This window comes from Fundulus heteroclitus, chromosome 16 (genome assembly GCF_011125445.2).
Source record: "Fundulus heteroclitus isolate FHET01 chromosome 16, MU-UCD_Fhet_4.1, whole genome shotgun sequence".
NCBI lineage: Eukaryota > Metazoa > Chordata > Actinopteri > Cyprinodontiformes > Fundulidae > Fundulus > Fundulus heteroclitus.
Window position 1 is genome coordinate 10094661 of NC_046376.1, and position 27579 is coordinate 10122239.

The following is a 27579-nucleotide window of genomic DNA, read 5'->3' on the forward strand; positions in this document are numbered from 1 at the left end:
ATCAGCTCCTGTGGGGTCTACGCAGCTGCACCACTGGAGCTTTTAAAGCAAAAAGGGGGTAGAAAACACATGCTAATTATGACACCACACACGTTTTTCACTGATTCACTGCTAAGCTGACTTTATTCAGTCAAGTTTTCTTCTTCGGTTTAAATCAAAGCAGATGCAGAACAGACACATTTTACCCGGTGTTGTCAGTCTTTTTGGATCGAGCCGTATGGGATCAGATATGCAGGAACACAGTGCTGAGTTCATCACAACAAAAACTTCTGGAGGTACGTTCTCAAAAAGACAAGCCACAGAAGCATGCTAATGTCAAGCATTGGTTTTAATCGTAGCTGTTACTAATAAAAAGGACTGTTAACAAGTTTTCTATGGTAGGAAACTCAAAATACTCTGGTCTGAGTTGAGGAACTTTGCTTTTTCTGCCACTAGATGAACCAAAGCAACAGCAACAGTGAGTGTCTGGTTAAGTGTTGTCAGAGTTTGATTCAATGCAGAGTAACTAAATTATCAAAGTTGACATGTCTAAAAGGTTTACAATCTGAAGTTTTTGGTTTATCCTTACAGGTTTCTGCTTTTTCCGCATCTGAAAGCTTTTAACAATGAAATATTAACAGGTATGGAATTTTGCACTGAAGAGTAATAACATTAAAACTGAGTTTATATTCCAATTCGCATCCTCACATGTTGTCAAGCACATTTCAGTATAAACTTGATTCTTAGAAATATTTGTCAAGTTTGATTGACTCATTTAATGGCATCCAGCAAGTCCAGCATTAGTATTACAGCCAATGGTGACAAGAATGGTCCCCTTTCTTAGAGAATTACAGTAGGTTATTCTTTCAAGGGGCAAAAGCTGTTGACGTTACTTCAAGTGCTGGTGAAAAACTGATCATGGAGGCAAAAAAGTTAAATAGTTGTGAAACAAAACTAGACGTCCTCTCTGCTGCGGATTTATCAGTCCAGGCACTCGCTAACACCAGATAAGGATGCAGAGTTCATGCGTTTCAAAGCAGCTGCCATGGTGGAACTGCTGCATAAATCACTGGGGGCAAAATGTTCTTTGTTGAATGCTGACGTGATTATTCCTGAATGGTGGGGGAGGAAAAGGCCAATTTCATCAAAGTTTACTGGAAAACTTCCTCCCTCTGTAGTAACTTGATTACATTAGGTTCAAGTTAGAGAAGGCGTGACCTCAGTTTCAGCAAGGTATGTCAATATAAGCCTTCCAGGCTTTGTAAATGCTCACTGACCTTTTAGCAGAGGGGTATGCTACACCAAATTAGCAAGCCTTCGCCAGTTATGTGCAGGAATCTCGAATGAGACGTACTTATTTTTAAATCATTCAAAGGTATCTCAGCGTTCAGAGAGACCAGTCCCTGGAGACTCAAGGCATAGATATGAGACATGGAGTCTCGTCTTGAGAAGACCTATTCCCCAGTTCAGTCCAGACCCTTGGGACCGTGAGAATCTAGAAGTCGTGTGACCAAAGAGAATAACATCCTGCTGTCGTTTGGTTGATATACCCTACCAAGTATGTAAGTGGAATTCCAAGAATTGGTTAATAAATTAGGATGTACCTGCGGTTTATTCTTCTGGTGGAGAGAGGAGATCTAGGAGCTAACATGTGCAGAGAGACAGCATGTGTACTATGCCAGCATTTTCCAATAGGGACATAAAAGTTGCAAAACAATCAAAGGAGAAACAGGACCTATTCTAACAATAAATTAGTTTTTAGTTCAAGTTTCTTCACCAGTTGGTAAACGCTCAGTTTAGACGTGAGACCTTTAGAAAACCAAGTTATCTATACAGAGACAAACTCAATCTTTAAGCCTAGAAAGGTGTTAATAGGTCTGCAATTTATTCGCTTCAATCTTGACTGTGAAAATTAGCATTGTTTTGGATTTTTCTGCAGTCAAAGCAAGTTTTAAGTTGCACATTGAATTTGGGAAAGTATCTGACGTATTTTGAAGTTTACAGCGAGTGCTTCTTCTCGTGTGCTGCCAAAGCAGAAAATGACTGCATCATCAGCATAGGGGGGAATATTAGTATTGGACACATTTTTAACAAAATCATTAATGGAAATTAATGTATAGATTGTATAGTTGCTGAGGTTACATGCAAACCACATGGATGTACCACAAGAAACATCTGGCATGAAATAAGCATACATGGTCTTGAAAGTGTATTCACACACAAGATCCATACCCATTTTTTTATTTCATGGCAATGAACACAAAGCTCATTGTGTTCTAATGAAGATTATTTGTGATACATCAACAAAGCGGAAGCAGTTATACCTGTGTGATACCGGTAAATAACATCCAAGAGCAATCAGAAGTAAGGGCGAACAGGGTGCTATGGTCAGATGAGACCAAAATTCAACTTTCTGGCCTGTACGCCAAAGGCTACATGTGGTGGAAATTTGACACTGCCTAATCTCACTGAACACATTAAAATCCATAGTGGTAGCAGCATGATGCGGTGGGGGTGGTTTTCTTTGGCAGGCATAGGTCAGGGTGGATTGGAATATGGTGGAAGCTATATACAGGGCAATCCTGGAAGATAATTTGCTAGGGGCTGCAAAACACTTGAAGCAGGTAGTGGGTTCACCTTCCAGCAGGTCACCAACACTAACCATGCAGTTAGGGCTGCAATAAAGCACATTCATGTGCAGACCGACATCCATTCGAGAGTCTGCAGAAAGGCATGGAAACTGATGCTCACAGCTGCTCTCCGTCCAACTTGACTAAGGTTGTAAGGAGGAAGTGACACAAAATCTGTCTCTAGCTGTAAAAAGCTGGTTGAGAGATTGCACAAAGGATTTGCAGATGTAACTGCAGTTAAAAGTGGTTCTACAAAGTATTTAGTCAAGGAGGGGGACAATTTAAGACCACACTTTTCAGATATTTATTTGCAAAACATTTTTATGTATTCTTTAACTTTTATTTTATAATTATGTTCTATTTGTGCTGGTCTGTCACATAAAATCCCAATGAAATGCACTGAAAACTGTAGTCAAAGGTGCGTGAATCCTGTTGTACAGTATGTAGCCCTGAAATGTTTTGAGAACCTGTTATTAGTTTGAGTATAAATTAAATATATCATTGCACCATCTAACTATAGTCCCTATTTGAATTTGGAAAAACCCTTTCAAGCAACATTTCATGCAATGTCAGCATTGTACACGCTATATTTCATGCAATGTCATGATTTCCTCTGCAGAAACTGTTTCACAGTTTTTATGGTTTGAGCTGCCGTTTTAATTCTCTGCATAATTCATATTTCTCTCCTTTTCACAAGTCGGTGCAGCAGCATCATGTGCCTGTATGTGTCATCAGCAGCCAGCTACACCTCCAGCCTGCAGAGGAGGTCTCGCCTTGTTGCTCCTGTTCCACAGGCACGCGAAAGAACCAAGTGAGCTGGAGTGTTGCATGACTTTTTTTTTTTTTTTTATTATTCAGATCAATGTTTTCATATCACTTGGAACTACTCCATATCTGGTGTATATCAAGAGGGAATCCCCAGTGTGTCAACAAGATGACGTAGGGAGATGTTCTCCAAAAGGTACCTCACTTTGCCCCCTTCTCTGCCCCCTCTGGCACATGTGTGCCCCTCAGACACGATGAGGTTCAGGGCCTTTCTGTCCTTAGACGTGGTTCTTTCTGAAAGGGCGGTGCACGCAAATTAGGGCTGGGATATCCCTGTGTCAAGGTGTCCGGGCCAGATAGAGATGTTTGTGTGTCATACACCCTGCTGAGCAGCCACAGGGGTTGCGGGGTACTGCACTTTTAGCTGAGACGTACTTTCAGGTGGGTGTTCCCGCTTACTTCGGGTCATTCGGTGATCTCATCTTTCCGTCTGTCCTGCCTCAGTTTGTCACCGGGCTCGTCGAAGCTGACAGGACACTGTTCATCCTGTTTCCAGTGCTGGAGACCAGGTGGGATTACCTGCACTCAGGTAGGGGTGTGGCCTCCTCTGGCATTTAGACATGCTTGTTTTAGGACTAGAGGCGATGGAGCGATATGGATGTCTTGATGTAGAATGAGGATAAAAGCCAGGAACTCAAAATTATTCTTTGCAAACTTGAGCTACTTCAAGAACTGAATATAAACTTTTAATGAAAAATGCTTGTTTTGCTTTATGCGTAACTACAATTTTAGCACCAAGCACGCAATGCTGATTCTGAAATTAAACTAAATTATTTATGGACCTTAAAATTTAACAATTCAAAATGTGGAATTAACTTGTTTTTGCAAACGGTGAAATGTACAGCACAGTGCTGCAGAAATAAAATTTCCCTTTCACCAAAAAGCCAATTTTGAACTCATGCATCACATTTGTTTGTTGGTTTTCTAAACAGAAGAAGCCATTGACTGTTAATGTTGGCAGTTATAAAATCTCAATGTGGACAATAAATTCAGAATTATTTCAAGTAAAAACTGATCTAAATTTTTAATTTTAAGCTTCTCTGAAATAAACAAAAAATCTGAAGGAAATATACCTTTTTAGTATGTAAACTTCATTTTACGGCAACTGCAAAAATTTAAAACTGGAAGCTTTAACTCCTTTGCCCCTGAGGAGAACATATGAGGCTGGTTGAAGGGTGTAACCCAAAGATAAGGCTCTGAAGTCCTCTATTTAAACTATATCGTGTCTGAAATTGTCAACGGCCACTTTATTATCTGACATGAATAGCATCTTTATGGAAAGACTCTGAATGCATCATGTAAGGACAGATGATTGCATTTTTATCAATATTGGTGGAAAATGGCCTAGAAGAGGTCTAAAAAAAAATCTAATTAGCTAATGAGCTGTTTCTCCACTGTATCGATGCTCAAATATTATCACAAAAGAAAATTGGAGCTTTTTGATAGAATTGTTGCACAAGTTTATAAATTTGGGGCATCCTGTGACCAGAATGTTGTACATGTTCCTATTCATGACAAGTTTTCTTCAAATCCCCCTTCCATGTTTGACACAGCTGATCCTCAGTGAGCAAGTTGTTAACTCTGAGTTATCACAAACTTCAGTGTGCTAGAGTGGATCAATTCATGTGTTTTCTGCTTTAGGGAATGCATTAAGTAGCTGAAAGGTGAGGCAAGTCGACATCCATGGAGAACAATTTCACTTTTGAGGAGGTTGGTGTTTCTCTTTTTTTTTTGTTCTCTAACCGATCCAACTATGTCATTACAGAAAGACTTGTAGTCGCTGTCCAGCATTTTTTTGGAATCAACTCTATGCCCATCTGACCGCTGTACTTAATCATTTTCTAACTTTCCACTTATTTAGGGCAGCGACATGTCATATGAAGACAATGACCCAGCCTCCCCTTCTCCTGTAAAACTGTAAGTGCTTCACCTTCTTTACGCCTCTTGGTTTAGCACGGTGCCCCAATGGCGCTGCACGCTGTTTCTGATAAGATAGAGGGAAGTCTATCATTCTAGTCTGAGGCCCAGTTTTTCAATTATTAAGTTCAAGGTTGTAAAGGTGTGCAGTTTGTGATACATTTATGCCTTTTTTGATTCATTAGAGTTCACATATATATATATATATATATATATATATATATATATATATATATATATATATATATATATGTGTGTGTGTGTGTGTGTGTGTGTGAAATCTAATGAATCAAAAAAATAAATATATATATTTATATATATATATATATATATATATATATATATATATATATATATATATATATATATATATATATATATATATGAAAGCTAATGGAGGTAAAGATATTGAATATTAAATGACTCAAATATTTGACAAAAATTCTTCAAAAAGTTAATGTAAATGAAAGACAGAGAGTATAATTTAAAAGTGATATACCAATTACAGATTATGAATTAAATCTTATGAAATTAACAATCTTCAAATGTTTTTTCGGGGTTTGTTTGTTATTTTTAATGGATACTGCCTGACAGAACATGAATAACATCCCCAAACATTTGAACTCACGCTCGATGGTCTCCTGGACCAATTAAAGATAAGAAGTGCAGCTGATAAGCAAACTTTCAGTGTGCTGCCATCTTGTGGTGATATAAAGCATAGCACCATTTACAGAATTTCTTGTAAACAAGTTTAATGGTTTAGGAACAGCAATATATGCCATTTTGTCGGACACATTTGTGTAGCTGATGGATGTAGCTCATTTTTCTTCACCTCCAAACCCTTTAGGACGCCACAAGGCCAGAATGACAACTTCGATGTCGAAGAGAAAGCTGAGGAAAAAGAGGAAGAGGCAGATGCTCCTCCTGAAGGCATCGTTGTTCCCAGTATTCCAGATGGTAAACTGCTTGGGCAGATTTTAATCAATTGTCAATTTTTGCGCAAAAACAGAAGAATACTCACTCATCTGCCTCCTTTTTCAGCTTTTCTGAATGTGAACACCAACGCCACCACCAGGGGGGATGCTCAGGTCAGTCTGCGCTTCTGAATATAAAGATGGTTATAAAGTGGCTCTACAATGTGAACAACCCCACTGAAAGGAAGTGTTTTGGTGTAAAAACCAGATATATAATTTACCAACTTTTTCCACGTATGTTAAAACATTTATCCTGAAAAAAAAAGTTTTTCTTCTTTTAAAAGAAAAAAATATAGAATAAAAGAGCAATATTAGTGTTCCATAAATATTTATGCCCTCAAACTGGCAGATTTTTATTCGATTTTCAGCCATGAGTGTATCGCTGGGTCAAATCTAAATAAATTTTTAAAAAGATTTCACTTAGCTTTGCAAAAGTTCTCCAAGTTTATCAGATTAAGCAGTGAACTCTTGTCTGCCTTACTTCTGCGGGGGACTCCAGATTTTCTCTCAAATTTATTTCTAAGCTCAGCTAAGGCCTGTCCAAAACTGTAGCTTTCATCAAAATGATTTGAAAAATGATGAAAATGATTTGTTTTTGTATTTTTCTCCTGATCGATACAACAATGAAATACTCTGATCCTCTGCAACCTCTGTGCAAACTACAGCTCTATAGCTAAAGTGTGTGGTTGTGGTAAAGTGAAAAAAGGGCATCTTAACTTTATTCCATATAAAACCAGATTCAAAATAACTAATGGCAGATTCAAATGTAAAAGCTGATAAAATAGTCAGAAGGTATTTCAGTAGCATATTAGCAGTGGTATTATCTTATTTATTTTACACTTCCTCTAAATAGATTTTTTTGCTAGTTGAATTGTGCAGAATAAATGAATCAACATTATATTTGAAACATCTTGTGCCAGTCTAATTTTCTTACAATTTCATTTTACCCGGGCGAGTCCACTTTTTAACACTGATTGTAAACGTCTTATAACAACAGGCCTATGTGGAGTTAAATGAGCTCCAGGGCAACATCTGGCAGGAGACCAGCCGATGGGTGGGCTTTGAGGAGAACCTTGACCCCAACACAAGACAGTGGGGTCCGTCGCACGTCTCCTACCTCACCTTTAAGAGCTTGCTTCAAGTCCGGAGGGCGATTAGCAGAGGTGAATTTGTAATCTTGTATTTAGAAAACGACATCCAAATATTTCTTGTGACTGGCTGAACTATGTGAAGCTGTAGTGACCTGAAGTCTCGGTCCTCAGGAGCCATCATCTTCGACATGAATGCCAGCAACCTGTCCGCTGTGGCTGAGAAAATAGTGGACGAACTGCTCGGCAAAAATGAGATCCGCCCCAGCGATCGAGACTCCCTGCTGAGAGCTCTCCTTCTGAGACGCAGGTAACCCTCGTGGGGACCGTTCCTTTTTTCGTCTACCACGGGATGAAATCTCCTGAACATGTGATTTTTATCTGTCCCTGCAGTCAGAACGACGGACCCGTCGTTACTCCGGCTGGAGACATTCAAATGCAAACCTTTTCTGTCGTCAAGAAGGTAATTATTGTAAACTTTAATCTGTCTTTGGATAGCATGAGATATATTTAACGTGCCTGATCTGCTGTGTTCTGCAGAGAGACGGATCTGACAATATAGAGGCATCAGTTGTCCTCACAGGTATGCTTGCTCAGTCGCGACTTTGTTCCTGTATAATACGCGTTGTTTTACGGTCCAGATCTGGTTTTAAACGACGCTTCCTTGCAGGTGTACTCGACCTCCTGCAGAAACCGGTGATGGCTTTCGTCAGGCTGAGTGACACTGTGGTGATGGAGTCCGTCCTGGAGTCTTCGGTTCCCGTCCGTTTCATCCTCATGATGGTCGGCCCAAGCCAGAGCGACGTGAACTACACCCAAACTGGGCGCGCCATGGGGGCTCTGATGGCTGACTGGGTAGGAAGAAGATATAGAGAGGGACAGTGGAAACCATAAGGCATAAGGTCCAGTGATTAGATCACACTTTCTAAACAAACCTAATGTGTTCTGCTCCCCTCCCTCACCCCCCGTCTGTTAGGTGTTCAGTCTAGAAGCTCACCTCGCCCAGACGGAGAAAGATCTAACCGACGCGATCGCTGACTTCATGGACTGCAGCATCGTGATCCCTCCCACTGAGATCCAGGAAAAGACAATGCTGGAGTCCATAGTTGACTTCCAGAAGAAGATGCTACGTGACAGACTCCGTCCTTCTGACACCCGCCTTGCCTTTGGAGACAGGGTAGCAGGTCAGACTCCTTGACTGGGACTACATCAGTAACGCTCACACTTTGACACGACTTTTTCAGGCTGTAAAATCTAGCGAATGTTTCAGAAGTCCACTCAGGGAGCAAAAAAGATCTGGTTAGACTTTTGGGAAAAGGGCAACAAACCGATGAATGTAGAGCATGGTTGTGAACTTAGAGAAGAAATAACTGGTTTCTTTACAAATACTGGAATGTTTGTGTTGTTTAGCTTTACATGCGGCTCCTGAAGGGCCAAAGGAGGACCCTCTGGCCCGTACAGGCTATCCTTTTGGTGGAATGGTGAAGGACATCAAGCGCCGATACCGCCACTACCTCAGCGACTACACAGACGCCCTGAACCCTCAAGTACTCGCCGCCATCATCTTCATCTACTTCGCTGCCCTGTCACCCGCCATCACCTTCGGGGGGCTTTTAGGTTCGTATCAAATGTCCGGGGTGGAAACACATCTCATTTTGTGTTTAGTGGCCATTGAAGATGCGGGAAATTCTCAATGGCTCTGGCTGAAGATGTTGTTGTTCTCTTTAAAATCCAATCTAGCGGACAAAACTGAGAAAATGATGGGCGTCTCGGAGCTCATGGTTTCCACTTGCGTCCAGGGTGTCATCTTCTGCCTCATCGCCGCCCAGCCTGTTCTCGTCATTGGATTTTCGGGACCTCTCCTCCTGTTTGAGGAAGCTTTTTTTGCCGTATGTACAAGTCGTCATTGCAATAAGACTTCTAAAAAAAGTTTTCAAAGAGATGCTCTCCTCATTAAAGTCATCTTTCTTGCTGATTGTTCCACACCAGTTCTGCAAAGCCCAGGGCATCGAGTACATCGTGGGTCGCATCTGGGTGGGTATGTGGCTGATAGTGATCGTGATCGTGGTTGTGGCGGTGGAAGGCAGCTTCCTGGTCCGATACATTTCACGCTTCACCCAAGAAATCTTCTCCATCCTCATTTCACTCATCTTCATCTACGAGACCTTCTCCAAACTCATCAAGGTTTCTACAGTTCATTCCACCACCCATCTCACACCGATCATTTTTTTTTTGCTGTGCTCAACTGTACCTGATTTTGACTCTCTTTTCTTGCTCAGATCTTCCAAACCCATCCTTTGATCCTGAACTATGACCATGTCAATGACTCCCTGGATGATCCCTTCCACCCAATCATCGTGTTGCACGAAATAGTTGTAGAAGGCAATGTAACCAGACATGAGAAGGAGATTGAAAGGCCATACCCCAACACTGCCCTGCTGTCTATGTGCCTGATGTTTGGCTGCTTCTCCATTGCCTACTTCCTCCGTTCATTCAAAAATGGTACCTACTTCCCTGGCTGGGTAAGCTCAAGTTCAGAAGCAAGCTCCAAAGTATTTCTAGTTAGAAATCCCCCTATGAAGTCATCGAAGTTTGATGGAGATCTATCTTTTCCTTTTCTCTCCAGCTTCGTCGCTTGATTGGCGATTTTGGAGTCCCGATTGCCATCTTCTTCATGATCGCAGTGGATATCAGCATTGAGGATGCTTACACTCAGGTGTGCTGTGTGCAAAAATGTCAAAAAAATATCTGAAAGTTTGTTGTCAAACAAACCACAGTAAACACTACTGGATGATTTCATTTATCTCTATTTGTTCAAAAAGTAAGATTTAGATGTTGTACAATTTCCATGGCAGGAAATTGACTTGTGAGCCTCTGAGTCTCTGACTCAGTAAGATGTTCAGGTATCCTATTTTCTTTTTCAAGAGTGATGGTGGCATAGAGGGAAGGATGGATACAAGCATCGGAGGCTTGGTTGCAGGATTGTGTGTGTCACAAGCTGGTCTCTCTTTGTGAGGAAGGCGCTTTCCAAATAGGAAAGGGTTTTGATTTACTGGTTTCTTTATTTTCTAACCCGCACCCATGGTAATGAAGTAGAAATAGGATAAAAGGGCACAGGTCTTCAGGGTTGGCGCTTGGACTGAGAAGTTACTCTTTCTCACTGCAAAGAAAGTCAGTTGAGTAGGGGTGGGGCGTTGATCAGCAACCGTCTCAGCATCCTCCTATTGGAGGTTGTCTTACTGGGACAAGACCCTGGAGCAGACCCGTAACAACCTGGAGGGAACTATGCATTCTTTACTGAACAACATGGGATCCCCCAGGATAAGATGGAGAGAGTAATGTCCTGGACCTGGTGTCAAATAAGCTGTTTTTGTCTTAAAATGTCTCTAATAATTTATTAACTGTATTTCTACCTTCAGTTTTTGCATTAATCAACCAGTTTTTATTTGATATTGTAGAAACTGGTTGTGCCTAAAGGTGTTGAAGTGACCAACCCCAAAGCCAGAGGCTGGTTTATTAACCCCATGGGAGAAAAAAAGGATTTCCCTATTTGGATGATGGGCGCCTGCTGTGTTCCTGGTCTGCTCGTCTTTATCCTCATTTTCATGGAGTCCCAGATTACAACGTAAGTTAACTTGTATAAACGATGCCATCACCGTAAAAAACAACCTTAAACAATTTGTAAGAAGTGTTTTTTTTTGTGTGTGTGTTCTGTATGGAACCCCAGGCTGATTGTGAGCAAACCTGAGAGAAAGATGGTAAAAGGCTCTGGATTTCATTTTGACCTGCTCCTCCTGGTCACCATGGGGGGCATTTCCTCCCTCTTTGGGGTCCCCTGGCTGAGCGCCGCCACTGTGCGCTCCGTCACCCACGCCAACGCTCTAACCGTCATGTCTAAGGGGCCCAAACCGGTGATCGAGAAGGTGATAGAGCAGAGGATCAGCGGTATAGCCGTGGCCATGATGGTTGGTAGGTGCTGCCATCTAGAGCGTTGATGCACTCAAAACCACACCCAGCAAACATTTTCCCATTATAACCATCCTCTTTCTGCTCTTCAGGAGTCTCAATTTTCATGGAACCGATCCTGAAGATGATCCCGATGACAGCCTTGTTTGGCATCTTCCTGTATATGGGTATCACCTCTCTAAGTGGGGTCCAGATGTGGGACAGGATGCTTCTCCTCATTACACCCAAGAAATACCATCCATCTGACGCCTATGCCACAAGGGTATCAGTTCTACTCATTAATACGCTCTATTTTACTGTCTTAGGATGTTATTTCAAAGGGCATAGTAACTGGCAGTCTCTTTTAATCACTTTTGACTGTTTTGCATCACACAACACATTTCTGTGTCCTACTTATGAACCTTGTTTTATTCAACTTAAAGCCTCCAGGACTGCTGGCTTTTGGTCTGTGGTGTCATTTGGAGTTTGATCTGCTGATTTATTCAAATCTACTAGAAAGTCCTGTCAGTTTTTTTTTATTATTTTGTTTGCAAGCCCTGCTAAGTCATCCTGGTTGTTTGCCTTTGCAGGTGAAAACTATGCGGATGCATATCTTCACTCTGATCCAGATTTTGTGTTTGGCCATCCTTTGGTTGGTCAAGCAGAGCCCGTTCTCTCTGTCACTGCCCTTCTTTCTGATTCTCACCGTCCCACTGCGGATGTTCATGACCGGCCGGTTCTTCACTACCACAGAGATGAAATGCGTAAGTTCTAGGTTTTATATGCAAAACCTCGCCACAGGACTCGTTCATAATTTATGTTGTCATTTTATTTGTTTATTTGGTGTTGCTGATAATGGATAAACTTGTCTTGCAGCTGGATGCAGACGACGCTAAAGTGAAATTTGATGATGAAGACATGGAGGAAGGCTTGGTGCAAGCACCGATATAAGGAAAATCACAATTGTAATTAAAAAACTGTTGTCATTTTTATCTTTAAAATGTTACTTTTCATATCCAGCATTCATGCAAAATTTCTGTAGATGAACCAGGATTTATTTTACTATTACAGGCAAAGGCTTACAGAGAAAACAGTATTTTGATCCAAGACATTAAAAAAACAAAAGGAGGCACTTTTCCCTATAAATACATTTATCCTACTTTTTTTCCTCCCAGCACATATTCAACATGTGGATTATAACTGCTCAAAATGTTTTTCATTTGCCTTTGTTCCAACATTGTATTTCCTTGCTCAAGCTAAGTTATTCTACAGAGTTTTTCTTTATATCCTCACAAATAGAAATTTGTGAGATGCTTTCACCGATGCCTTTTCCCCATAGCCTAGAGTATGTTTCTGAAATATATTTAAAGTTGTTTTTCTTAAGTTTGCTCCATTATTTCTTGTGTGTCACTTATTATGTCATAGTAATTTCTTTCTCTGTTTTGAAATGTCTATAAATAAGATGTGTGAGTTGCCTAAATCAGATTTTAAAGTGTAATAAATAATAAAAAAAGGACAATTAATGAATCAAAATCAACAAACCGTAAACAGAAGCAAACGATGAAATGTCATTTTAGTTGTTGGAACATAACATCAGACAATTATACCTGTAAATGACCTGAAATGCATTTTGTGTTATCAAATGTGTGTGCTGTACATGGCTTTGGATTATTTTATTACAAATAAAAATCAGTATTTAAAATACTCAGCTTCATAACTGCAACTGGGAAACATACTACACACCTTCCGATTCATTTTCTACTTTTATCCTGTAAGTATATTGAAAATGAGTTTAAAGACACCACAATGATAAATGGTGCCTTCAAGGACATCAAGTAAACCTGCGCCACTCTCTATTTAAACTGAATAGTGGCCATATAGCAACAATTATTCACTCACACAGTTAATCAAACTGCTGCTTATTCACTTATTTTTAAATCAAATTCAGTAAGCAGGATTTATTTCCAACAGTAACCTGCTTTTTAGAAAGTATCAGTCAGAAGGCTTTCTGAAATAATGGTGTGAACATTTCGTTGAATTTTACTGATACTTTAATATTCTGTGACCATAATGAAACATTTTCAATTTAAAATGAAAACTTTGCCAAACAAAACGCAATAAAAATTATTTAAATGTTGAGTTTTTGGATTTATTGAACGTATAATAGTAAAAGAAAACATATTTATAAAGACAAGAAAAAGAGAAAAATATCTAAAATATTTAATCTGAATGATGAACAGGGGGAAATTACATTTTTAATGCTCTACTTTCAGCAAAGCATGAGGTATTTTTCCTTACTAATGTGAGATCATTATTTTGTCCGACAGCAAGTGAACCTAGCAAAGTTTAACAAGGCCGAGTGCCTGAAAGTCATTTGTTTTCGCTGAATCGGACTGACTGGATTGGACGGCCGGGGTTTCCGCCCACAAACACACGAGGTGGAGTTGAAAAGAAAAAAAAAAACACATCGGGCCAAAATGAAGCTGTCAAACAATTCAGTAAAACACATTTGGAGCTGGTGGAAACCGCTTGCGCTCAGGAATCAAGACTTCTTAGAAGAAAAATAAACGCTGATTACAAATTTAATTAAAAAACTTATTTTTATTTTAAATTATCGTATTAAATGAAAGAACAAGAGTTCCAACTTTGCTATTCGTGACACCCGGAGTTTCCCCAGCTACAAAAAAAAAAAAAAAAAAAGCATCCGCGGTGCAAAACTTCGGCTCGGGAGACGTAACAGGCTCGGCCTCGGGGAGCGAACATAATCGTGCTCGGTTGCCCGCCGCCGCAAAAATAAACTGAACCAAAAAAAAAAAATGGTGTCGAGTCGGCGTAGAGAAATGGTTGGATGGAGAGGGGAAGAGCTGCTGCTGCTGCGCGGTGAGTGGAGGGAGACTGCTGCGAGTGAGATGGAGGCGTGGGGGAAGGACCGTCTCTGCGGGGACTGGAGCCCAGCATCGACGGCGCAGTGCTGGCGATAGTTCAACCCTCCCCTTCTTCCTCCACAGCGACGCTGAGGCTCACGAGACAGGTAGGGCACCACGAACCTCGGTCGGTTTTCCGTTTAAACTGCGAAGGAGCGCGCGACCAGGCCCGTAAAATGCTCAATAAAAATAAAAAATATACATATAAACAGTTAGTTTAGGGGGTCTGGTTGTCGTTTAAACGCCCCTCGCTCGGTAGTCTCTTTGTAGCAGCGAAACGGACCGACCGTTGCGGAAGGGTACAGACGACGTCGGCCATACCCGAATCACTTATCCCGAACAGCGGGGGAAGAACCGTGCTTGCAAGACCATCCGTTTATGTTGCCCCCCTCCCCGGAGAAAAAAAAATGAAACCAGAGGACCGCTTTAGGCAAAGTGTTTGTATCGAAACTCAGCAATTTGTGATGTAATGGTTGTTCTTTTGCGTGGGGTTAAAAAAAAGAAAAAAAAAAGCGGCGGTTTCAGCGCCGAGACCTCCATGCGGCTGCTGGCGGAACAGCTCGCCGCCTCTCTCGGCCAGCCATCAGGGATCTCGGTTTAATATCTCACCGTACAGTGACTCGCCCTCCCTCTCCCCCTCACTCTCTCACCGAATGTAGCCCCAGAACCGCCAGCGACGACCGAGCTCGAAGAACCCGCCTTCTCCTGCTCGCTTATGCGCTTTTCGGATGTAAGGGAAGGGAGTCTGCAACGCCCCGGCTTTAGCTCTGAGCTCCGTTTTCAGTGTTTGCAGTGCGCCATTGGACCTTGTCACGGTAGGTTTGCTCTCACAGCGGAGCGGGGCCGAAGCATGGCGGACCCGGAGCTGTTTTTTTGTCGCGCCAGGAGAGGCTGCTCGGACTCGGGTCCCCGGCGTCCCCGTTCGAGACGCGACCCACCGTTTAGGTTCCGTGTTTTTCGTGCAATTCTTTTCTAATCTGCGATTATTATTTTGGATTATTAGCGACAAAAATTAAGGGGTAAACGTCGTGCCGTCTCGCCGTTCCAGTGTTTGGATTTTTCTCGTCTCTTCCTGCGGCTTGCACTGGTCGTTTCAGCCGAAAAAAAAGGTTAGCTAATGTCGGTCTAGTTTGTCCACAATTCTGCAAGATATAAGGAGAACTGATTTAAAAAAAAATTGTAAACAGATAATGTGACCCAAATCATCATCTGAAAAACACAATAACCTGATTAAATTACAGTAATTTATTTTAAAACTACTTTTTAAATAAAGATGAATTTGTAGGTCATTGTGTTTTTTAACTAGTAAGCTGCCTTTAGTCCTGTCCGTTGGTTCATTATTTTATTTTTTTGTTGTTTTTTTGTCTTTTAAACATCCATATGTTGGATTTTTTTTTTTGGTTGAAATTAGCGAAACTCGACGGCGGCGTTTGAATAAAATTCGTTTCTGGGCGAGCAGAAACGTGGGCTGGAGGTAGCTTTTCACACAGCTGGGTCGCTGCGGCCATCAAGGACACGACGAACAACGAGCATCCGCCATCATGGAAGCACAGCTCGGCTACGCCTCGCTGAAGAATGCTCTCCGTTTTGCTCCGCAGATCCGCCATGAAACGCTTAAACGCGACCCAGAACTAGTCAAAATGCACCAAAACGCTCATATTCGCCTCACATGAATATTATTTTGATCACCCCTCGCTCCTATGTGCCCCTTTTTTCTTTAATCGGAGGTTAACAGAAAGAAACGGTTTAAAAACAGGGGGGGTTCGCATGGCGGAGCTAGATCCGCGTCCGGCGGTTAGGAGGCGCCTCTTCCGAGTGGCGCATTTGGCTGCAGTGCTTCCAGGCCACCATTCCTGCCTCTACGGAGACCGAAAGCAGATCCCCCCCAGTCCGTGGTCAGCTGGTCGCCTACAGCTGCCTGTCTGTCCACGTCTATTCGCTTCCTCTTTCCGTGGATCCTCCCCAACAACAACCGAACCACACACACACACAAAAAAAAGAAAAGAAACCTCCGCTCCGACAGAAAAAAAATCCTCCATTACCGAGCGGACCGAGGGAGAAAATGGTCGCTGCTGTGCGTTCCGCGGTACTTTTGTTGTGGAATAAGCACAGTGCTAATTCGCCAAATTCCGGTTCGGGAGAAGGAGAAGAAAAACCCGATCGGCTGAGACTCCTGTTGTCGCAGCTAGTTGTGCTAGTTTAAAGCCCTCCGCTTGTTATTTGAGATTTGAAGCCGTCACAAGCAATCGCCCGTGTCTCACCATGGAGCGTAAACGTTTTAGGGGCGGCGTAATGAACATCATGCCGAGGCAGATTTACGTTCACAAAGAAATACGGTTCCCTTCCTAAGCCACGAGTTCACACATCTTGATCAACCTTTTAAAGTTATATATATATATATATTTATAAAAAAATTAAAACTTGAATAATTGATTTAACAATTTTTTTGGATTTTTCTCTAAAGTTTGATTCCAGAGGTCCTACACAGGAAGCACTAAAACGTTTATCTTTTTATTATTATTTTTTATTTATTTAGCTATTTATTCACATAAAAAAATCCAAATCCTTTTATCACAATGATTTCCTTTAAGAAATAAACATGAATCCCTGAAGAAAGTTTGATCTAAATTGTTGTACTTACACATCCTGACACCCCAGGTTTGGGTGAGTTTGGAAAGAAGCATGAATACAATTTTTCCCCCCCAGACTATTCCCATTGCCTAAATGAACTCAACTCAACTCAAACTTTATTTATAAAGCACATTTAAAACAACCGGGGTTGACCAAAGTGCTGTACAGATAAAAGATGATAACTGAATGCTAAAATACATAAACACAATGCAAAAAGAACCCTTCTAGTATCACTTTAATAAGTTATTTATCATTTTGGCCATCCACCTGTTCGTCTATAATATTATGGAGATTATAGACGAAAGTGATCCATGCATCTGTTTCCTATCCCCACTTTAGTTGTTTTGTTTTACAAAAAAAAATTTGCAGTTAATCCATTGGACATAAACTATGCTACATATAAAGGGAGAAAGGCGTATTTTAGTCTATAAAAGTATAGAATGTGGACCTGAAAAATCTCTAAGAAGCCCAGTAAACAGATTCTCATGCACTATTCATATTTTCTAGACTACTTCTTACTATATTTAACAGAAGTTTTCACCAAATTTTGAGTATTTTGGTTTTTACATGCATGTTTCAAGTAAAGATACAGTTAATAATTGTAGCTGAGCACCAGAAGTGTCCTAAATAAAAGAGTGAGAAATATTCAGACGAATCATGAGGTGTGTTGGATAACATCTTGATATTATTTGCAGATTCGAGACGCTATATTCACAAATGAATGGAGAAATGGAGGTGGTGGCCCAGGACCAAGGTATGATTATTATTATTATTTTTTTTTTTTAAGTTTCTGCAAGGAAATGGCCTTTTTCTTCCCCATCTCTTTACTTCATCTCAGTTTACCTAATCAAAAATATTCCTCCAAATGTATGATTTAAGAGAATCCCTAATTCCTGTAATGTTTATTAAATACTTTCTTTTGGCAAGGTTAGACACAGAAGTGTTTAGGAAACTATTGTTAAATTTGATTAACTGACTTTTAATGTGTTTCTGTTCTTTATTTTCTGATGTGTTCATAGTTTGGGCGCAGGACGACCTCCTAAGACTTCTAGATGGCATGAAAGTGGCTCTGCCTCCGAAAGATCTGACGAAATACAAAACCTCCGAGTCCCACCTGGACTGGCAGAAGGTCGCCTTCAATTCCTACACAGCAGAGATGTGCAAGCAGAAATGGCAGGAAGTCTCAAAAGAGGTGAGCCTATTTCCAACCACGATGTTCAAAGGAGACCGTATTTAGAGCTAATCCGTGTATGTTTTATGTCCAAAAAAAGATCCGTAAATTCAGAACCCTAACAGAGCTGATAGTAGATGCCCAGGACTACATCAAGAACCCTTATAAAGGCAAGAAGTTAAAGGTGAGTTACAGTAAATATTTCACATAACAAATGGACAGTTACCCAGCCATGGATCCTGACCTTTTTTTTTCTTTTACCTGGTCTAAAAACAGAAACACCCAGATTTCCCCAAGAAGCCTTTGACTCCATATTTCCGTTTCTTCATGGAAAAGAGGGCCAAATATGCGAAGTTGCACCCTGAAATGAGCAACTTGGATCTCACAAAGATCCTCTCCAAGAAGTACAGAGAGCTCCCTGACAAAAAGAAGGTCTGTGAAAAACGAGAAAATTAGTTTAAAAATATTATTTTCACTCTCAAACTTGTTGGTTTACTTGAAACAAAACCCTGTTTCCTTTTCGTTGCCACAGAAAAAGTATGTGGAGGACTTCTTGCGTGATAAGGAGACGTTTGTGCAAAGCATGATGAAGTTCAGGCAAGAATTATGAACCCAGTTTATTTGATTATATTTGTCGAGGTGATAATCTGTTAATCTGTTATTAGATTAAAAACTCCTCCTGAATTCCTGCTTGTGATGCAAACAGGGAAGAGCATCCAGACCTCATGGAGAGCATGACCAAGAAAGGTTCGAACGTGCCGGAAAAGCCCAAGACGCCCCAGCAGCTGTGGTACAACCATGAAAAGAAAGCCTTCCTAAAGACTCACCCTGACGTAAGTCTGAGGATCTAAAGCCCGGTTTGATGGTCACCGGCTCTTCCCAGAGGTGTTGACCTCGTGTGTCTCTCCTCCAGGCGACCACCAAAGACATCAAGGACAGCCTCGGCAAGCAGTGGACGCAGCTGTCTGACAAAAAGAGGCTCAAATGGATCAGCAAGTCCTTGGAGCAGCAGAAACTATACGAGGTGCGCTCAGTTCGGTCGTTCCCACATGCAGCGTCTGCACAGTCGTTTGGGTCTTTAGTTTTACTCTTGGCTTTTCTAGGAAGCGATGCGGGAGTACATCCAACAGCACCCAGAGCTCAACATGACCCAGGGGAACTTCGCTAAGTCCACCCTCACCAAGGCAGAGCGGCACCTCAAAGACAAGTCGGACGGGCGGCCCGACAAACCCCCGCCGTAAGACCCTGCCCCAAAACGCTGTCAGGCCCAGACCGCCGCCGCCGTCACCCACTAACTCAGACTTCACCTTCTGAACGTTCACAGAAACGGTTACTCGATGTTCTGCGCCGAGCTGATGTCGAGCATGAAGGACGTTCCGAGCACAGAGCGCATGGTGATGTGCAGCCAGCGGTGGAAGCTCCTGAAGCAGAACGAGAAGGATGCCTACCAGAAACGCTGCGAACAGGTCAGTCTGCGGCGCTCATGGAGGAGGGGGGGGTGGGGGGGGGGCGTTAGCAGCTTCTGGTTATCTGATCCGTTTTGTTTTCTCCCATCCAGAGGAAGAAGGAGTACGAAGTCGAGATGAACAGATTTCTCAGTGTAAGTTCCTCGGGTGTTTTGCTTCAGTTACTTTTGTGTATGCAAAAGCGTCTCCGGCCCGTTTTGGGTTTGGCTGACAGAGATCGTAATTTGCTTTTGTTGTTTTAGACTCTGCCAGAAAAGGAGCAGCAGCGAGTTCTGGGGGAGGACAAGATCGGCATCAAGAAGAACAACGCCGCCAGCAGCCCGGCCTCTAAAAAGAAAATTGCTAAAGCAAAGGTGAGGCTGGTTTTCAAGTCAGTACTATTAATTTTTTCTCTTCTGAAACTGTCGGGTCTCATTTTTATCTGGTTTTTATCTTCTATGGTTTTTTTAGGTGAGTACGGAGAAGCCCAAACGGCCCATCTCTGCCATGTTCATATTCGCTGAGGAGAAACGGACCAAGCTGCAGCAGGAGCGACCGGACCTCCCTGACAGCGAGCTCACCAGACTCCTGGCTCGCATGTGGAACGAGCTGCCCGACAAGAAGAAGGTGATTTGTCCGCTACGTGACACGGCTACAAAGAAATGCCTTAATGAGTCGTAGCAGTAACATATCCTGGGGGTCTTGTTCTCTTTGTTTTTTTAGGAAAAGTATAAACGCGTGGAGGCCCTTCTGAAAGCAGAGTCTGTGAAGAAGGAGAGGGAGGAAAGGGGTCATCTGCCGGATCCGCCCAAAACGGCTCAAGATATCTGGCAGCAGAGCGTTATCGGGGACTATCTGGCCAGATTTAAGGTACGCTCCACTCCTGGCTTCAGAGAGGCAACCATCTAGCTATCGCTTGTCTTTAGTGGGATTTAAACGAGCCGCTTCTCTTTGCAGAACGATCGACCAAAAGCACATAAAGCGATGGAGACGGCGTGGAGCACCATGGAGAAAAAGGAGAAAATAATGTGGATCAAAAAAGCTGCAGAAGACCAGAAAAGATATGAAGTAAGATCATAAAGCTTAATTTCTAACATCCATAGAGCCCCTCCTGTGCCAATAAGCTGTAGTTCTTCTGGATTTTAGTTGGTTAAAAAATAAAAACACAAAGTAGTTGGAAATTGATAGGTTTTTATTTTATTTGAAGTGTGTCCTGCAGATTTATTCTGCTCTGACCTTACTCGGATGCTCCTGAATGAAATCCAGTCCACACGTCTACTTTCATTACTCATGAGTAAACGGCCGTTCTGTGTCAGACTTAATCTGCGAAGGCCTCTGACATTATGACATTAAGAAAAAAACAAGTCAGGGATAATGTGGAGAGTTTTAGAACGGCATTTGGTTATAAAATGCCACACATTTTAAACATCTGACACTGTTAGTTTCATCCTCTAAGAACGAAACAACTAAAAACCCATAAATTAATTAGCGGTGTTCCTTGAAAGGCGAGTTAGACAATGGTAGCATCAATTAGTAAAGCAGAGCTCCATCTGGGGGGAAATCCCAATTAGAGACATTAAAGTTTAAACCTGAAAGTGTCAAAAGGTTTAAGTTGGTGGATCTGAAGTGCTTCTGAGAGCTAACCCACTTATCTGTCGTTAACAGAGAGATCTGTGTGAGATGCGGTCTCCTGCTAATGTAGTAGCGCCCGTGAAGAAGATGAAGTTCGAAGGGGAACCCAAGAAGCCGCCATCGTAAGTTCGCCACCTGACAATTTTCCGCTTTGACGGAATACCATGAAACTATTCTGAAAGCTAAACGGAAATCTGGCTCGCTAGGAACGGATACCAGAAGTTCTCCCAGGAGATGCTGTCCAACGGGGAGCTGAACCACCTCCCCATGAAGGAGCGGATGGCTGAGATCGGCAGCCGGTGGCAGAGGCTGCCGCTGAAGGACAAGGAGCGCTACAAGAAGATCGCCGAGGAGAAGCAGAGGCAGTACAAAGTCCTCCTGGAGCAGTGGCTCGCTGTAAGGAGCCGCTTCTTAAAGCGATTCCGTGTAGGAACATTTGTTTTCAGGGCGGTTTTTAACTTGCGTACATTTTGATCTGCCAACAGAGCTTGTCTTCACAAGAACGGAATACTTACAGAGAGTACAATTCACAAGTAAGCCTTTAACTCTCCTGCCATCAAGGTTCCCGCTTTGCTTTGAACAGCTGAATTTATTCGTCTATTTATTTGGTTCGCAGAAAAGGAGAAATCCAGCAAAACCAGCAGCCGCCAAGGCAAAGTTTAAGAAATCTGTGAGTACTGGAGCTCATCTAACGGAGTCGTCACCTGGCGTTTTACATATACTATCCTTCTGGAAATGTCTTTAAATTCATGTTTACCGTATTTTCCGGACTATAAGTCGCTCCGGAGTACAAGTCGCACAAGCCATAAAATGCATAATAAATAATGCATAATAAAGAAGGAAAAAACATATATAAGTCGCACTGGAGTATAAGACACATTTTTGGGGGAAATTTATTTGATAATATACAACATCAAGAACAGACATGTCATCTTGAAAGGCAATGAACGGAGGCTGAATAATTGTACGTTTAGCTTACGCTACATGACACAACTGAGAACGTGCCTGGTATGTTAACACAACATATTAAAAGCTACTCAGATAACTATAGCATAAATAACGTGCGAAAAAGTTAACCAAAGCGTCCGTGTCACTCCAAATAACTAAAATCCAGTGAAATCTTCATCCTCGGTGTCACTTTCAAATAACTCTGTTAACTCCGGAGGTAGAAGATGCAGCACTTCCGCTTCTACGTCGCTTACGTCTGATTCACCACAGGCCTAGCGCGCCCTCTAGCGGTTTGGAGTGAAAATAACAGGTGTAATGATATACCGGTAAAAATGTGTAATAATTTCACACATAAGTCGCACCCCCGGCCAAACTATGAAAAAAAAAAAAAACTGCGACTTATAGTCCGGAAAATACGGTAGTCGTTCTTAGGGGGAAATGTTTTAAACAAAACTCATTAGGACACTTTTTTCATAAACCTTTTTATTTGTCGCGAGGCTTCGCACGAGGATTTGACTTGCGGCTTCATGCGACCAGAGAAGAGAGAACCTCGGTAAAAAGTTACACACGAGTGACCGTAATTCTAGGAGCAGAACCAAAAGCTCCCTCTTGTGGGTTTTCCTGGTTTGTACAACGAACCCACACAAAAAAAAATGTCACTTTCACACTCCTGGTTTTCTGGAAGGTTTTAACCTCAAATTTTAGTTCGGAAAAAGTCCAAATTCCAGGTGATGACTCCTTAAATGATTCAGAGTCAGGACGCTCGTTTTTGTGCTCACGTGTCGCCTCCCTTTCCTGAAAACCTGCTTTGTGACAGGACACGGAAGAAGATGACGACGACGATGATGACGATGATGACGATGATGACGACGACGAGCAGAAGGCTTCCTCTGAAGCAGACTCATCCAGCGAGGACGAAGACGACGACGACGATGATGTGAGCAACGTCTCCCGTTGCTTAAGAATATCGATCAAAAAAAACACGTAATTAATTCATTTTTTCTTTTGTCTAAAGAACGACGAAGATGATGACGATGACGACGACGACGATGACGAGGTGGACGACAAAGAAAACAAATCGGACGACGACAGCAGCAGCGAGTCCAACTCGGCCGACTCGTCGGACTCGGACTCGGACTGAACGGAGCGGAGATGAACTAAGCAGCGCTGAGCTGAGCCAAGAGTCCAGGGAGCTCTGCCACTGTGCCAACCCTGCTGCCCTCCCACTGGAGGGAGCCCCCACCCCCCCCCCCCACCTCCATCGCTTCTCCATCCCACAACCAATTTACGTTGCTGCTGTGGTTTAAAAACAAAAAAACAAGAAAAGTTCTCAAGAAGGAACCCTGGCCCTGAAATCAGTCCAATTCCCTCCCGGGTGTGACGATCACCTCACAGCTGACGTTGTACCAAAAACAGCATCCCACTGGGTTGGCGATGCCATAAACATTTCTTCTCTGAGTTTGGTTATTTTTTTTAGGCTCTATAGTGAAATGTATCAGGTAATCAGTTTCCCTCCAGTGATATATATTTTTTTTTTTTTAATCTGAGGAGGAAGTTGTAAACGGGCTTCAGAGCCAAAGAACACAGTTTGGTGGATCACTTCAGGACGAGGGGGGCAGAGCGCATGTGCAGGGCACTGATAAATTGCACTCTTTAGAATGTTTCCTTTAACTTTTTTTTTTGTTGTTGTTTTTTTTTTCATTTTCACGGGGCGTTGTTGTCCTGTCCTGTATTTTCAACTGATGTAGATTTTATGATTTGGTTCTTAGAAAAAGTGGTATTTTTTCAGGAGTAAAGGAGAAAAAAAAAAAGCAAAGTCAAGCCATTAATGAATGTGTTTTTGCCGCTGGAAGTCGTTTTTACGTGTTCTCGTGTTTCCCCCCTTCCCCCCTCCCCCTGTTGTCCCTAAACATTCCCCCGCGCTCCACTCAACGCGTCTCCGTCATTTCACAGTGGGTCAGAGCGGACGTCCGGTTGGGCCGCAGCTTATTCACACCCCCTGCAAGATTTAGAGCTGTTTCCATCAAGCTACCCAGTTTGGTGCTGATGTTTGGACTAGAAGAAAAATTAGATTTTATTTACATTTTAACGCAAAAAAAAAAGCTTGTTAAATTATTATGTTTTTTTTTTTTTTTTTTTTTTTACATTCAGTGGAAAAAAAAAAACTCCTTATTGGCATTACAGCAATCACCTCCTTCTGATACCAGCTGACCAGCTCTGTGCATGTTTGGTCAAATCAAAAGACGACTTGACCAGCTTTTCTGTTCTTTGGAGGAAAAAAATGATTAGTGTCATTTTGAGTAAACCCACTGGGCTCCAAATATTGGAATTTTACTACTGTTACAATCGTACCTAACCATATGATATACACCAAAAAGGTTAAACATCTGAAATTCTGTGTTCACTCGGGACCTGAAAGGTTAAAGTTTCTTTATTTTCACTCTCACTGTAATCTGCAGGCCTTTCTTACACAGTTTGTACCCGTTTCGGTGTCGGAATCGAATAATTTTGCGCGTGCGTAGACATTCGGGTAGGTCCGTCAGCCGCCCCGCGCGTCTCATAGGATCCGTTTCAGTCTTAAAGCAGTTCTGGTTGAAGCTCAACGGCGTTTCAGCAGTTTGTCTGGACCTCAAAGGGAGAAATGGTGTTAAACTCTGCAGCCATTTTGAAGTTGTCCACGTTTAATTTTTAGCTTTTTTTTTTAAAGCAAAATACATACGTGTTTTTTTTTTTTTTTTTGTATTTTGTTTAAAGACTTACAGCATTTGTGGTCTGCTGAGGACCCGAATGGATTCAACTTTTTCATATTTTTCCATTTTCTCTGTTGTTTTTGTTTTTAGTGGCTGCAATGGTTTTGTTTTTTGTCTTATGCCCCCCCCTCCCCCTCCCAAAAAGTGTGCACTTAATGTAAATCTGTCCTTCTGAGTTTGTGAGCACGCACGCATTACTGTGTACATAGGACGATGCGTGCGTGCGTTTCTCTTTTGCTTTAATGTTCGCCGTTCTCTCACAAAGCGAGATGTGACTACAGCGCGCATATCCGTGCCTGTCTGGGGGCATCGCACCAACACCATGAATGTACATATTCAGTTTTTGGTTCCCAGCCTCCCCCCCCCTGTTTGTCATTATTCGCCTAATTATGGATTAATGACAAACCTTCCAGCATTTTTATTCTGATTACTCTGTTGTTGATCAGTACGTGATGGAGTGTGTTTCCACTGACTCTCAGACTGAAACCAGAACCAGTTTGGGCTATTTAAATACCTTGGGGGAGGGGAAAAGAGTGACTGACAGAAAAAGGGAGTCGCTGGGAGGAGATGAGTTACCTGAAGACTTAGGGTAAAAAAAAAAAAAAATGTAATTTTCCTGTAAATACAGTTTTTTTTGTATTGAGTGCGTTTTGTTTTGTTAGTTCTTTAATTTCGTAAAAAAAAAAAAAAACTCCTCTGTGACTTCCAGGGCCGGTGAGTCTTCCGCTCACGGGAGAAGAGTTTTTAGTTTCAGGTCACCCGTTTTACTTGTTTCTTCTCTCCCCCTGCTTTGGTTTCTAGAGAGCTGTAAGACGGCGAAGCTTTACAAGTTTGTACTGCTGATCATTTGACAGGATTTGATGTTTTATATAGCGGAGGATGCTCTTATGTCCTTGTAGTTCAAGTATTTGGGCAAATAAAGAAGATTATCCTTAAAAGAGTTTATTGTCCTCATGAATGAGTGGCTGGGCAGGGACATGCATTGTTTGAGACAAACCTTGTCCTTTCTCTTGTTTGAGCTTTTATTTGAAAATAAGGTCATAGCTCATATTAAACGTGCTTCTTATCGGCTGAAAACTAAAGCTGTTCCTATTTCAGAATGGTAAGCAAACACATGGCTATTGATTAAGGCTTATAGTCTAATTGAGCTTCTCAGACTCAACCAGCTGATACCAGATCAGCTCATCTGTTGTTGATGTCTGATAAGAGTGGCAGTTTAAAGAGGAAGCAGATGGATGGAACTTTCAAAATAAAGTACACTGCAAAAATGGATCTAAAAATAAGTAAAATGTTATTAAAGTTAGTGTATTTATCCTTGATTTGAGTAGGTAAAATGGATAATCTGCCAATGGAATGAGTATTTTGACCGCTAAAATAAGATAATGAGACATCCTGGACTTGAAATAAGATGATGGAGATGAATTGTTCCTATTTTAAGTGGGAAAATCTTATTCCATTTCCAAATAGTCTTATTTAGCTGCTTAAATTAAGGACAAATACACTAATTTTTAGAACATTTTACTTATTTTTAGTTCTGTTTTTGCAGTGTAACAAATCAGCGGCAGATGAAAAAGGAATAAAACATAACTTTGGCAGCTATGGTGGCATAGCGCTGGGCACGGTGGAGCATGAAGACTACACTTTTCATGGTTGTGCAATTTGCTATGTTACTACAATATAAGTTATTACTATAAATATGTATAATAATAAAAGCTTCACATTCTTAACATATGAGGTATGAATGTGGTGATCTATTGTGCAAGCATTTAAAAAAAAAAAATGGTTGGAACAAATATTTTTTTGATAGAAAGGACATCGATTGCTCTGTCGACACATTCAGAAGGCTTCCGTTTGTCATGGGTGTAAAGAGTCCACATTAATTTGGGGTAATTTCTGGCCAATCCCTTTTTTTTGTGCTCAATCCTTTATGGGTCCAGATCTAAATGTTCCACAACGTTGTGGTACAATATAACCCGGTTCAGTTCGCATCCACAGGGCGAGCCTTGTCCTTTCAGTTGATCAATGAAAAATGCTTCCACCTCAGTCAAATCAGACAAATTCTTCCTTCTGTTTAGCCCCGTGTGGTTTAAGCTCCCTTTTTATGCACAGTAGAATCCAAGGTGCAAGCAACAAAATCTCCCCATGGCTCAATCCAAGCATGAAGTAGAACCTAATAAGCTCCTCTAGGAGGGGTTTTCACAGTCCCTGATCTGCACCGCCATAAACTTTATCATGTTACAAGGTAAACAATCTAGTGTGCAGCAACAATAAAATTTATGATGTTTTAACCTCAAAATTATATTGTTTAAACAATTTAATTTTCATGTTTGTACAATATAATATATGAGTGATTTTTTTTTTCTTTTTTCTTTGGAGCAACATTTTGGCTTCATAACTTTTTGGGGAACAAAAGGTTTGTTTATTTTCATGTTTAACAATTAGAAATGCATGATAGTCAAGCTCAGGAATGGATAAAATAATAATTACAAGTGTTAAATGTCCATTAGGGACATTTATATATAAACCAAAATAGTTATACATGTAAATATTGATACAAAAAAAAACTTTTTCTTAAAAAGATTGTCCCTTTTATTATCAAAATATTTTGATATGTGTAACACACCATTTGTTTATGAGTAGTATATATCTGTAATATAAAATTACCAGTTTAATTCTTGCCCATTTTTACTGACAGCATGGAAAATATTGATCGTTTTGAA

At 41.4% G+C, this 27579-nt stretch overlaps 2 protein-coding genes and 1 long non-coding RNA gene across 7 annotated transcripts; all 3 read left to right on the top strand.

Annotated features, from left to right (window-relative positions):
* Positions 1-26: 26 nt before the first annotated feature.
* Positions 27-3688, top strand: LOC118566271. 2 transcript variants are annotated; one of them, XR_004932912.1, is made up of 4 exons: positions 27-275; positions 382-457; positions 571-620; positions 3307-3688. It is a non-coding gene; the product is annotated as an uncharacterized LOC118566271 (long non-coding RNA). The 2 variants fall into 2 exon arrangements; XR_004932911.1 differs by lacking the exon at positions 27-275 and having other exon boundaries at positions 302-457.
* Positions 3689-3784: 96 nt separating this feature from the next.
* Positions 3785-13062, top strand: slc4a1a (solute carrier family 4 member 1a (Diego blood group)). 2 transcript variants are annotated; one of them, XM_012878813.3, is made up of 21 exons: positions 3785-3963; positions 5076-5144; positions 5296-5351; positions 6199-6308; positions 6393-6439; positions 7323-7488; positions 7588-7723; positions 7807-7876; positions 7954-7996; positions 8084-8268; positions 8390-8597; positions 8824-9030; positions 9154-9302; positions 9403-9597; positions 9693-9935; positions 10040-10129; positions 10872-11038; positions 11141-11382; positions 11472-11641; positions 11949-12122; positions 12235-13062. In XM_012878813.3, exons 2-21 carry the CDS (start codon positions 5118-5120, stop codon positions 12307-12309), a joined length of 2760 nt encoding a protein of 919 aa, XP_012734267.2. In that variant the 5' UTR covers positions 3785-3963; positions 5076-5117; the 3' UTR covers positions 12310-13062. The 2 variants fall into 2 exon arrangements, with proteins under 2 accessions (XP_012734267.2, XP_012734268.2); XM_012878814.3 differs by having other exon boundaries at positions 3785-3943.
* Positions 13063-13631: 569 nt separating this feature from the next.
* On the top strand, positions 13632-25797 carry ubtf (upstream binding transcription factor). 3 transcript variants are annotated; one of them, XM_021324672.2, is made up of 21 exons: positions 13632-15391; positions 17609-17667; positions 17933-18105; positions 18185-18268; positions 18361-18516; positions 18617-18681; positions 18791-18917; positions 18998-19108; positions 19188-19321; positions 19409-19550; positions 19643-19684; positions 19793-19903; positions 20001-20156; positions 20253-20399; positions 20487-20597; positions 21195-21283; positions 21368-21557; positions 21647-21694; positions 21778-21831; positions 22927-23046; positions 23125-23250. In XM_021324672.2, exons 2-21 carry the CDS (start codon positions 17631-17633, stop codon positions 23248-23250), a joined length of 2223 nt encoding a protein of 740 aa, XP_021180347.2. In that variant the 5' UTR covers positions 13632-15391; positions 17609-17630. The 3 variants fall into 3 exon arrangements, with proteins under 3 accessions (XP_021180347.2, XP_012734265.2, XP_012734264.2); XM_012878811.3 differs by having other exon boundaries at positions 13633-14389; XM_012878810.3 differs by having other exon boundaries at positions 13635-15097; positions 23125-25797.
* The last annotated feature ends 1782 nt before the right edge of the window (positions 25798-27579 follow it).